The 12834-nt window shown below is 45.2% G+C and overlaps 1 protein-coding gene across 7 annotated transcripts in view; it reads right to left on the bottom strand.

Annotated features, from left to right (window-relative positions):
• SLC4A4 (solute carrier family 4 member 4) overlaps nt 1-12834 on the bottom strand; it is a 235793-nt gene that overhangs the window by 70481 nt on the left and 152478 nt on the right. For 5 of the 7 annotated variants that reach the window (XM_040586303.1, XM_040586294.1, XM_040586313.1 and 2 more), the window contains 2 exons: nt 8740-8835; nt 3205-3281 (listed from right to left, as the gene is read on the bottom strand). In XM_040586303.1, coding sequence (XP_040442237.1) covers nt 3205-3281; nt 8740-8835 — 173 coding nt within the window. The remainder of the gene's footprint in view (nt 1-3204; nt 3282-8739; nt 8836-12834) is intronic. The other 2 variants (XM_040586285.1, XM_040586321.1) reach the window with 1 other exon arrangement.

Genomic DNA, 12834 nt, shown 5'->3' with positions numbered 1-12834 from the left:
GGGCAAAAGCCCAGATTAGCTTTTTTTGAGGTCCTGGCTGCTTACTGCCCCTTAACTGGATTATCCAAAGAAACTCACCCCCAACCCGAGCCACTGAAAGCAGCCTGGTCCAGGTGACCATGCTCAAGCACTGCTGCCAGTGACAGGCCTGCTCCAGGAGGAGGAGAAGTGACCAAGCCTATTAGACAACATGCCAAAACCATGCCACGCTTCTGCATAGAGTGTTCCCTCCTCTTCTGACCTTCTCCAGGCTTGTTTTGCTGCCTCTAACCTCCAAGGCTATCCTTGTAAACCACCAGTGGTTGCAAACACAGAATGGAATGGAAAAATTCAGTACTCACTAGTGGTGAGGCAACTGCAGCGTGCCAAGAGATCTGCTCCTGGTTTGGCTCCACAGAGAATGATCCCAAAGCATGAATTATCAGTCATACCATGGGAGGCACCAGTCTTCAACTTGGACCTTACAACATCAAGGGGAAAGGAGCAGGGAAGCCACAGGGGAATGCCACAGAGGAAAAAGTATGCGAGGGAACTGTTGCTAAGCACAGACCAAGCATCTCTAGGATGGTGAAAGCTCAGTATCACTGGGGCCAGAGGATGGTAGCTGGGTAAGAGGACTTTCCCAGGTAGGCTGAAAGTACTGGAAGCTATGGCTGCTTCAAAACGTCACAGCTGCTTCCAGCTAGATGAGCGTACAGGGCAAGAGCTCTCCTAAGGCATGGCCCTGTGTCCCCTTCCACCCTGTCATGGGGGTCACAATCACAAAACCCACCCTGCCAACCTAAAAAACAGAGGTCTTGAGGTCGTACTGCAACTACAAAGCACTGGCCACTGGCACTGCTCCATGAAGAGAAAGACAGAGGCAGAAACAAAAAGAAATAAAAGGGTAAAATCTACTGAGGAGCACGTCACCATTTGAAGAGAGAGCATCCAGAACATCTACTTTAATTTTACTCAGGTGTCTTTCTGTCTAGTAAAAACCTACTGAAAAACAGACTGAAGGAGTATTCTGGCTACAATATCACCATACTATTAATTGCGCCATTCCAATTAGCATTATAGGTTGCAGAACTGGAAATTAAGGATGTAGGTAGGCAGGGAAGTTGCTGAAGGTATACAGAAGTTTGTTCAAAGCCTTTTTTCCTTGAAAACACAGGCAACACAACACTCGCCTTCATCTCTGCAAAACCAGCGAGCATAGGTCCCAGTCCTGCTCCAGACAACTGTTATAAACCAAGTGCAGCCCATTGCAGTTCTTAAACATACAAATCAATAAAAATCGCAATAGCCTCTTTCTCCAGCAGACGCATACCTCACTACGTGGCCTCATTAACTGTCAAGCTTCCAGATGGGATACCAAAATTATGAAAGCCAGTCACCCTGCTGTCGAAGCACGAAAAGCTGTTCTCTTTCCAGCTCCTCTTGTTGTAACAGGATGCATTATTCCCTCGCCTCCTGTGTGGCATGCTAAGTTCTGCTCAAGAAAGTTGCCAGGCATCACCACAATTTCACAAACTTGACCAAGACAGGATCTGCAGTCGATCAGTAACGGAAATTGAGACCTAAGGTGGTTTCTCAAGCCAGCTTCAAAAGGTGGACAATACAAGGGTGCCATTGTGCAAAGTTCATCAGCAGGACACGGGCTAATTAACTAAGTGGTTTTTTGGAACTAGTTATTTTTCAAGTAATGGTTTTCACTACGAACAGTCAGGCTTTATCTACATTGAAAGTTAAAAACTTTGGAGGCACTTCCAAACTGGACTTATTAACAGATTTCACTATTAGCACAACAAAAACATCTGTTTTTATACCCAATTTAGACAAAAAGTCTATTATCTGTATGTGTCCAGAGACGTTTCAGCAGGAGAGGAAACTGTGACTCTTTGCACTACTGAGATCTACGAAGCCTGCTGCAATGTTCAGACTTGTTTTCTGCTAGTCTGTAAGACCCCAATTATAATGTGATTAAAAATATAAAACGTAGCAGTCTGCCCAATGAAAAAAAGCTATTTTACAATACTACCCTCTCCCCAGGTGTGGCTGTGTACATGAAATGAAAGAACAGTTTTGCAACTGATACTGATGTACGCTACAACTCCAAATGACACCGAGATCAACGCAAAACACGTTGGCCACCTTCTCTTTCCATGAAAGTATATTTATTTACACAAATAAACTCATTTTTCTACATTGATTAGGTTGCTGTGTCCCTTTAAGGCACATTTGCACTTACAGAAGATTGCAGCCAGCCATCATTTGAAGGACTAGAGTAATTCTCAGCTGGCCAGCATTACTGCATTACCCAAATAATTTTCCAAAGTAACTCTCACTTGCATTCAGAATAACCATGGGACTAGAGAATGCTGAAAGACACGGGAAGAAAAAAAAAATGATTCTCTGAAAGAAACAGATTTGCTTTTAAAATAACCCACTTTTTGAACAAAGACAAAGGTTTTTTTTAAATCTGCACAGAGCCCTTATTCAGACACCCATTTTCTAAGAGTTGAAATAAACTCACTCTTACCCCTCAGACCCTTCAACTCGCAGACAGGACGAGAACAGGCACAAAGACAGCCCATATGATATACTGCAAACATTACCCTTGTCTAAGAAATCAGTCAAATTTGTGGAAACATGGTGCTAAAGGCTAAATGTTAACTTTATCACTGATCTCCATTTCGGAGCTGTTCTCCCATGGTTATCTGCAGCACAGCTGCCTCTCTGAAGTGACGCGCAGTCGCACAGGGTGAGGCAGCATCTTCTATCCCATCAGCTGCCGCTGTAGGGACATGATCCCTCGAATCCTCCTGATCTACCCAATGGCTCTTGTGAATTCACGCCCTGGCATGCTGTAGGACCTCTGCTCCTCTCCAAAGCCTTGCTGTATCCCCTGAAGATGCTCTTCCCAGAAGGAAGAAGATCTGCAGTACATCAGTATCTGGGTATTTTCCCTCCTTGCTCATGGGTATCAGCAAATTGTCATGTACATGGCAAGACTTGCTTCAGGTCTGGCAAAAGTTTAACCCACAGTTTTCAAGGGCTGGTGCTTCGGAAGTGGAGGATCCAGCCACAGGATCCAAAACTACTCTACTCACCTCATTCACCCTCTTCTTGCACATTAGTTTTATAGTACGGAGCCTCTTCCCCCAATATCCAGCTCCCAGCCGTATGCATCACCAAGAAAAGTCTGAATCTGCAGCTTACCTGATCCTTCTCAGGCTTGTCAGAGATGTCATTCAGACTGGTGGAAGTCAGGTTTCTGTGAGTCATGGCTGGGCTGCCTGTAAGAACAATGTCAACACCAATTAAAGCACCTGTTTTGATCCAGTCAGAAGAACACAGAGGCTCAGGCTACAGCAACACCTTTCCTTGCACAAGGGAGGCTGACGTGGGGAATTTCAGACCCTGAGAGGCTGCTTTCTGTGACCTTATGTGGCACATGGGAAATTAAGATGCTAACGCTCCATCATCCCTGACCCTAGCATTCCCATGACTCTTGGCATGGCAAAAGAGCCCAAGGACTTTCCATAATCCCTACCTGCAGGACAAAAAGTGAATCACCAACAGGCTGCTGACACCAGCGTTGCTGGGTCACCCAGGACCCCAGCCACAAACCTGTCCCTCAACAGAGCTGTGACTCTTGTGGTCACTCCGACCTGCAAACTCCTCACCTCAGCGCTCCTACATAGACAGCATCTGCCCATCGCTCCACAGCATCCCACACTTCCATATGCAGCTCCCGTGGCCAGGGAGGTGGGCAGCTCTTGGTCCTTTGAGTTTTTTATTATCTTTTATTATTATATAACTTTAATAAAAAATAAATATACTTTGATATATATTTTATTACTACCTAGGTTTCTTCAAAAGTAAGCTTATTAATCAAGCTCACAAACTTCAAGCATTTCATTAATTAAAACAATGTCTGCACCGCATTGGTAGGCCACAAGTCACCAACTCCTGACACCAAATATGCCAGAGAGACGAAAAAAAAGCCCAAAGAGCTGAAGCAGTTCACCTTCATTTTTTTTTCGAAGATCAACTACTTGTCTGTTCCCCTGACACACTGGCACTCCAGCACCGCGGCGCAGCTGGGAGGGAGCTGCCTGCTCCCCTCGGGGCTGCTCATCTACATACTCATGCGCTCTCAGAGATGGGCAGAACATACAGAAATCATTCTAAAGAACTTGGAGAAAAGCTCTGTAATTTCAGAATTCAGTTGTACAATCCCACTAAAAGCATTTGTAGTTAAAACTGAAGAAGACCAAAGTAGCCGTAATTGTAAAAGAAGAAAAATAATTTAATTTTTTTAAGAAAAAAAAAAAAGAAGAGAAACTTCTGGGACAGATACGGTATCATAAAGCACAGTGGTCAGTAGCATATTTTTTTTTTAATCATTCTGAAATATTCCCATCCCTTCTCACCCATGCTCACAGAAACCAGAAGCACAGCAGCAGGAACTGGCAGCACAGAGTTTCTGACCATGAACATAACCGGGAAGACCGAGAATAGTCAGAAAGAAATGGCACTGAGGCATTTCCCAACTTTGGTTATGTTTTGAGGCAATACCAATTAAACTTCTGCTTTGGTATTCATACCAAAACGAAAGTCTGAGTTTTCAGTGATCATCAGCTCCCAGTGCAAGCAAGCTCTATAATAAATCAGCATACTGAGCGAAGGAAAAAAATGGAAAAGGAAAAAAAATACAAGACTGCGAAGAAAGAGATCTGGACTCCCAGCCTTGGGTTTTCTTTACAACATATTCGATGTATGTGGAGATAGACTCTTGTGAGCCATTTGTGATCACAATATACCGGTTGTGTGTTCTTGCTACCTCCAGGAATGTCAACACAGCAAAAGCCAAGCACAATTAGATAAATTAGTGATTATAAAAGGGGCATCCCCAGCTTTTCCTCTTCCTGCTGTTATTGCGGGCCAGATTTAAGACCCCACCTATCTCTAAAAAGTTTTTACAAATACATTTACTCATAGAGTGAGAAATGCTGCCTGGAAGACTGGTTTAAGCGGCACGTATTAGTAACCATTCTCCTAATTAATTACTAGCAAGCCAGACTAAGAAACACCGGCAAATTTTGATTCAATGTTTGTTATGAATCTGTCAGTAGGACATAAACACATCAACAAAACAGGAAAAAAGTGATCAGACTTGCTCATGTATGTTGTACCTGTCGCATGGTATAGACATTACTTTGTTCGTAACACCTTCTGTGATATGAATATTTAATAAGTATTTCTATTTGGTAAAAAGGAAAGCTGGAGAAAAAAAAACAAAACCCAAAATAAACCCAGGTTGTTGTAATCCTGAAGCCCATTACTGAAACCCAGGGCTCCTTTTTCTTGTATGGTGCAATTAATTATCTTTTAAAGGTTGCACAGACACTGCCAGTTCTGGGACATCTTTGACAAGTGTATGACATACCCATAAATTAAAGACTGAGGCTCGATCCAGAGATACACATGGCTGCTTTGCAACTCTTGAGTTGGTCATATCAAGTAAAGAATAGAGAAGCACTTTCTTTCAAATGCAAAGCCTGTTCACGATGACAATTAGTGTCACGCAGCTCAGGGAGTCCATGCAAAGTCTCTATCAGCTTCCACCACCTGAGTGCTACCAACTGTGAGAAATTAAACAAAGTCTTTGGCAGATTTAAACAGATCTGGAGAAGTTCAAAGACTGCAGAGACGGGAAAACCGGCAGGCTGCTCTCTGAGCTGGGTATGCCACCCTGACCATGGCCAGCTAGTGGCTTTGGGAGAGCTGCTGTTCTGCTGTGGACCATGGGACACTGTCACACAGATTGATCTCCTCTTGTTCAAGCCTCATCATGACACCTCCAAGTCCTGGCACAGCTAATGGCTCCAACTGAGAAGGAACTAAGTATGACTTCCAAAAAGCTTTGAGGAAGGGCAGAAAATACTAATGATTTTACTTGCTACAGTTGTTCAATGCTTCTTCAATGCCTTCTATTCAGAAGAGCTGCACTATGTAGCTGTGGAGAAAGGCATCTGCTGAAGGTACCCCCTTCATTTTCTGCAGACTGCTTTGGTGGTCTCCCATATCTCTGGGTTCAGTTTTGGAGTAAATAGACTAAAATCAGGGCCCACAGCTTTCACAGCTGGTGTTTTCCCAAATTACAACATCTGTTTCCTTTGTTTACTAGATCTCCAAGGCTGTATGTTTCTTAGGAGGTAATTACCCTTCTCTTTCTAGGGGAAGCAGCTAATGACTGCATCGCTTCTTCCTAGCAGCCTCTTTCTCCCAACACAATCAGCACAACCACATCAAACTCACAGCAGCACTTCTCAAGGCATCCCATATTTATTCCAGGCCTGGAGAGCCCCGTGTGCCAAAACATTTGTCTGCCTTTTCCAGTTTCTACCCTTGACTTCATAAACACCACACTTCCCCACACACCTGCCCTTGACTATACGCTAAAACCACCACAGCCACAGCAGCGCTCCAAGGCTGAGCAAGGACAAGTGCGTGGAGCCTAGAAGGGAGGGACATCAGACAAAACCCTGTATGACAAGAAGCATGAACCTCCGGGCAGAAGGCTCTCAGGACACTCCTTCTGTCACAGTTAAAGCACTTTGGATGAGGCATGTCCCCTCCTGCCCAGGAAGGAAGACCTGACCCTGGGAAGCATGCAAGCCACCCCCGTGCTCATTTCTGAGCATTATCCCACAAAAAGCTGTGAGCATGTCAGTCATAGCTCCAGCTTCTTGGCACAATGCACAGACCTTATTCACTCCTTTTTCCGTCATCAGACTGGCCTTGCATTCAGAGATCTGAGCACCAAACTTTACAACGTACTTTTTGTTCTTCACAGGTAGAAAGCATCTCATAACGCCAATTTAAACAGGGCTCTCACAGACTAAGGTGATTCCTATCTCCATCTCCTTGCAAGAAACTGTACACTTAAAGCTGACAGCCAAAACCTCTTGAACACATAGCATGACTACTCTCCCCTGAAGTCTGGTGTCTGTACATATCATCTTTTGAAGATGCCCTAACAAGGTCCTCAAGTTCAGACTAGTCCCACTCAGTACTGACTCGGACGATCTCTAGAACACCAACTGGAAACCACAAGCTTCATCTTTTACCAGCTTTGCTGACCTAAGCAACTTGACAGTATCCCAGTCCATGTTTAGAAGTTTTCCCCAAATCCCTGAACTTATCCTGACTGCCAAGCAAAGTCACTCACAGAAAAACACTGCTAGAAGTGCAAGATGCAACATGTGCAACGTTGGCTCAAAAGCCATTTGGTTTTGTGGATACTGCAGCCCAAATCTGTACACCCTAAACCTCTTCTGATACAGGTTCCTAACGGCTGTCCACCGTTGAAGTCCCAAAGCCAGGAAGGACACGTCCAATATTCTTGGGTTTTGTGTTTGTCTAACAAGCCTGCTCATAAGAGCAACCCTCTGGAGCAGACTTAGCCATCTGAGGGTTACAGTGACACAAAGCCACCTCAGTCTCTGGGGTGAGCCTAGCAATACTGCTTCGGAAGCAGAGACCTGGGGGGCTGGGGAGAGGAAAAACCCAACCTTAAAAATCTGGGAGTCCTCAGGTGAGCAGCTTCTCTGAATCACGAGGAAATAATGGAGCAGAAGTAAGCAACAAGCCTCTCAGCCCACAGGCTCTCCGAGCCCTGAGCAAACTAGGGGAGTAAAAAGTTTCTGCTGCCGAGACCTCAGCCAAAGACTTTGGCACGTGATGTTCACCCTTACACAGTTTGCTAACCGAGGATAATTCCCTGATTCAGGCCTAATTGAACAGGCTTCCTGGGGAAGTGGTGGCATCACCATCCCTGGAGGTGTTTAAAAAATGCCCAAGTGTGGTGCTTGGGGACATGGTTTAGTGGTGGGCTGAGCAGTGCTGGGTTAGCAGTTGGACTTGATGATCATAAAGGTCTTTTCCAACCTAAACGATTCTGTGACTAATCTACATGACTGTCTCTCTGGCAAAGGTGATGCAAGCCTCTCCTTGGCTGTGCTCAGCCAAGTACTGGTGCAAGAAGTAAGGTGGGCAATCCAAACCCCTCCCAGCACCCTACTAAAAGGCTCAATAGTCATCTTTCACCAGGAATATCCTGAAATTCAGATTCCTGTAGATTGCTATGGCCCATAAAGAACACCTCTGTGCTGTTAGTGCAGTAATCAGACATCAGTGTAGTAAACACGTAGATGTCACGGGTAGTAGTTGCCATCAGATGAGTGATGTTTTACAAAGGATAATCAGAGAGAAGCGAGACCTGAGAAAAGTCCATCACCAAGACAGAAAGCTGACAGGACATGCTAGCTGTGTTTTTTTATTTAATTTATAAATAAATTAAAATATTTAAGCTCGTTACATTTATAATACTGCATTAGTGGCAAAATTCATGAAGTGCTTTTCAGAGTCAAAGGATGCTTCAATAGATGGAAGAAATGTCACTCGGTGGCTTTGGAGGGAGCCCACTGCCTGACGGGGAGTGCAGGCTGACCTACCTGTTTCATCCCAGATGACAAAAAAGAAGCAAAACAGAGTGAAAGAGAGCAGCAGGAGGGGACAGTGGGGATAACATGGACAGCCAGAGCAGCAGCCGTTCCGCAAGGAACGCACCTGCAACCTTCCCACTGTTAACGCAGCAGCAAGCGTTAGGAGACCCGCTTGGTGCGAGTTCCCCTTCCTCTGCCTCTCGCCGCCCCCCGCCCGCCCACATCCCTGCCCGGGACTTACTGAGCCATCCCACGCTGGGGCTGCGCTGCACTCGGATTTCATCATCCAACGTGCGGGTTGCTAGACAGGGCACGGAGCTCTCGAGTGGGCTGCGTGCTTGTGTGGCGCAAGCAGGAGACAGTAGCAGCAGCAAAGAGGAGGAAAAGAGCAAAGTTGAAAAGTCAAAGAAAGAAAAAAACAACAAAATGCAAGAAAGAAATGCTCACACAATTGCACAAGCAAGCCAGGTAGGAGACAGAGAGCGTTGGAACAGTCGCCGTTACACACAAGTGCATCTTTCTACAGAGTTCAGTGACCAGAGTGGTAAGCCCACTCAGCATTATCCTCCTCCATATCCTCCTCCAGCATCCATCAGGAGCATGATACCTCCTCCATAGCTCCACTTTTCAGCATTCAGTTGGCAGGTCTGGAGCCAATCTGCCCCTCCTGGTGTCTCACATTCAGACACCTTCGAAGCGGATTTCAAGCACCTAAGGCAGCCGCAGCGTTAATCATGCTGAGCGGTCCCAAGCTGCGGTGTGGGCAGTAAGAACAGCAGACACACAGTGCTTTTGAAAAAAAAAAAAACAGGTCACGTCCCTGTAGGAGCCCACTCTGAGCACCCTGACCATGCATGTACCATGCACAGCAATTTGGGCTTGGAAGCATGTACCTCAGTCTGCAATGCTTCAAATAATGCAAACAGCTAAACACATTGGTGGTGTTTTTACCAAGTATTCCTTGGAAAAATATCTCATTTCAGACTTAAACATCTCTCCTCCTGTGCTGGTATTACTCAGCTGATGCCATCATTCAACTCTCTAAAGGGACTGGGGATGCAGCTTGGATGAAAAATGCTGAACTGAATAAAGCTGAACTCTTAACATAGAATAAAAACTTTAGAGGAGGGAAGTTTTCATCTCCTGCTAGCCTTCCTTCTCTCAGCACATCAGCCAACGCGTTGCAGACAGCCAGGGTGTTGGGGCAACTCAAATGTTTCCCAACAACACTGTCAGCACAGCAAAAACAAATATTGTTCATGAGGTGTTTGGGCAGCACAGCCACCACCCGCCTGGTGATGGGGAGCATGCCATTACTTACGGTGGTTGAACACTCACACTTCAAACACATCACGGTTTTCTACAGCCTCTGCCAGCTTGGTTTTAGTATGATTCGACCAATTCTCTTCAACGCTTTCGCCACAGGCTCTCACAGGCGTTAAATTATACAAAACGCTGGCAGGCAGGAAGCTTTTAAACAAAAACATCAACAGGGCACAGCAAATGTCACCCCCAGAGCACTGGTGAACACTGAGCAGGCAGTCCTCAGGCACCTGCGTGAGGAACGGTGGCCGCGGTTCCCGTTTTATACAGTGGCCACCCCACGGCAGACCTGCGTTACCACCCGAAGGTGTGCCAGCTGGGCAAGGGCTGCCGGAGAGCTGCTAGCGCATACGTTATTTAGTGCAGGGCTTCACGGCAGGTGTGGTACCCTGTGCCAGGAAAGGACACAAAGAACTCTTAGAAAGCTGGTCAACAAACCAAGGTGCGCAAAAAAACCCCAAAAAACCCAAACCTGTCAAAAAACCCTGCAGGAGTTCCAATTGAAATGTAAAAGCGAAATGTCCTTGCTGAACACTTCGAACAGCTCAACCTCCTACAAATAAAAGAAACAAAAGGGGCGGTGCCTTTGTAAGGTAACTTCGAGTAATTACTCAGTGCAGCTTTGCCTGTTCAGCTTTTTGATAATCATCTTTTTTCCCACTGAACAGACAGCAAAGGAGTGCTTTAATTGTTCCTCCTCCATCCGATGTCATGTAAGGAACTACCGTCTTTTGCCCATCTGGCTTTCCCAAGAGCAAAAAGGTTTCTGAGAAATCATTCTCCCACAAGCATGATCCAAATATCAATCTCTGTGATGTGGTGATGAATAAAAGTAATTCAGCGCACACCTTAGCCACTCAAAAGTTGCATGTTGCTGCCCGTCCGCTGGCTACTGAGTCTTAGCTGCAAAAAGAGCGGTGAAATGGAAGAAGGGGTTGGGGGATGACGTGCTACTGGGGACCACAGAGCCACAGATCCCTGCCGAGGTCTGCGAGGGCAGAAGGAGCAGCTGGAGACACTCCAGGATCAGCCCCAGCAGCGGCAGGGCAGGAGGTAAAGCACCGTTTCTGAATTTCATAAAAAACACAGAGGGCTCAGTCGCCTCAGAAGGTGGAAGTAAGAACACGGAATATAGCCACAGCCCGGGGTGCTTTGCAGAGAAATCCCCAGCAACACACAACAAATTGAAAATGCACTCACATTCACAGGCAAGGTCCTAGCGACTTCTGCTTGTTTACCTTTTTTCCTGCTTTATGCATGAAGAATATCTTGAGACACATTCAGAATTTTTAATTATGATTAAATGTAATACCAGAACAGGAGTTGATACAAGCTTATCATGAAGCTACTAAGAAAGGCATAGAAAATTTTAGAGACCCTAAGACCTAGTTACCTAAGTGCTCCAAAACAAGTGAGACACAGGCACCTCAGTATCTCCGAGAACCAGGGCCCAGGGGATATTTCCAGATTTCAGAACTAACAAATACCTTTGAAGAAATTTGTCATTATGTAATATGGGGTTTAAGCCTAACTGTCCTGGGGGGTTTAAAAAAAAAAAAAAAAAAAAAAAGGAAAATCATGGGCAGAATCCATGCTAATGATAATGACATTACGCTAAAGTGCTGCCAAAATAAATGTTTTTTAAAGTAATTTAATACGATTAGGCACCTATCAAAATCGTAGGTTCTAAATCAATTGTGATTGCCCAGCAAGAACCAGTAAGTTGCATAATATTTTTTACACACAACCTACGGCAGGGTCTGGTTCAGCTTCAACAGAGACGGTCTCGTTAACAACCCTTAATGAATGCACAATAACTGTGCTCATTACACGAGCAGGGTGCTTTGTAATTTACATCAGTGCCTTTTATGGGTAAACTAGAGAAGTTCCCCCATGCAACACCGGCAGTAAATGTCAGTTGAGCAGAAAGCCAAGCTGCTTCCCAGCTACATCAGCCTGTAAGGTTCTTGTGCGGAGGGGAGGAGTAAGCCATGCGCAGAGGGGCTGCCGGCCATTCCCATCAACCTGGGGGCAGCATGAATATTGGATGGAAGTTTCACTGACGCTGAAATGAAAGGTAGGCACTGAACAGAAATACCTACCTGGAAAGAAACTCTAGGGAAGTTTATGAGTGCTTGGGGGCTGGTGGCACTTTCATTACTGTCATTAACCATGTTGAGAGACAGCTGCACTCCTGCTGGCTTCATTAAATTTTTATCTGTCTAAAGGACAAATTCTGCCTTCAGAAGCACAGGAGAGGCACTCATTGAATTCCAAGGAGCATGGTATAACTCGATCAAATACATTCTGGAGTTACCTTTTCAGTAAAGTGTAAATAATAAATAATATAACAACTTTTCATGAAGTATTTCCCTTTGCATCTAAGTCTCTCCTTCCTTTAAATCTCAAAGCACTTGAAGTGTCACGGAACATAATGTGTTATATATTCTCGTAACACAAAAACATCCCAGGTGGGGAAACAGAGGCAAAACGACATGAAAGGAGTGGCTGAAGGTCAGCCAGTGGGCTGCACAGAGTCGGGAAAGCATCTCCTGAGACTCAGTCCAAATGAGACAGGACCTGCGCACCGCCTCCAAATAAGAAAGGAATGAAGTCACCCAGGGTCCGAGTAAAGGATGCCCTTAGCCATGAAAAACAAGCAGGGCCCTGAGTGGGAACGGAGATGAACGCCCTTTGTCAGCATCAGCCTTCCCAGGATAAGCACACTATTATTTTCTCTTTAAGCAGCCCTGCAAGCCTAGCGCTGCACAGCGAAGAGACAGGGCTCACCGTCCGAGGTAGCCTTAAACAATACACTCAGCGTGTGTACTATAGTTAAGATACAGTTAAATAATAATAACTATAAATAATAATAGCTATACCATCCAAGGTATAGTTAAATAACGCACCGAGCATGTGTATTAGAGGAGTTAAGGTACAGTTAAATAATAACAACTATAAATAATAATAGCTACACCGACCAACATATGGTTAAATAATACACTGAGCAGGA

The sequence above is a fragment of the Falco naumanni genome, chromosome 1 (genome assembly GCF_017639655.2).
Source record: "Falco naumanni isolate bFalNau1 chromosome 1, bFalNau1.pat, whole genome shotgun sequence".
Lineage (NCBI taxonomy): Eukaryota > Metazoa > Chordata > Aves > Falconiformes > Falconidae > Falco > Falco naumanni.
Note: the sequence above shows the minus strand (reverse complement) of the source record. Positions and strands in the feature narration are given on the sequence as shown.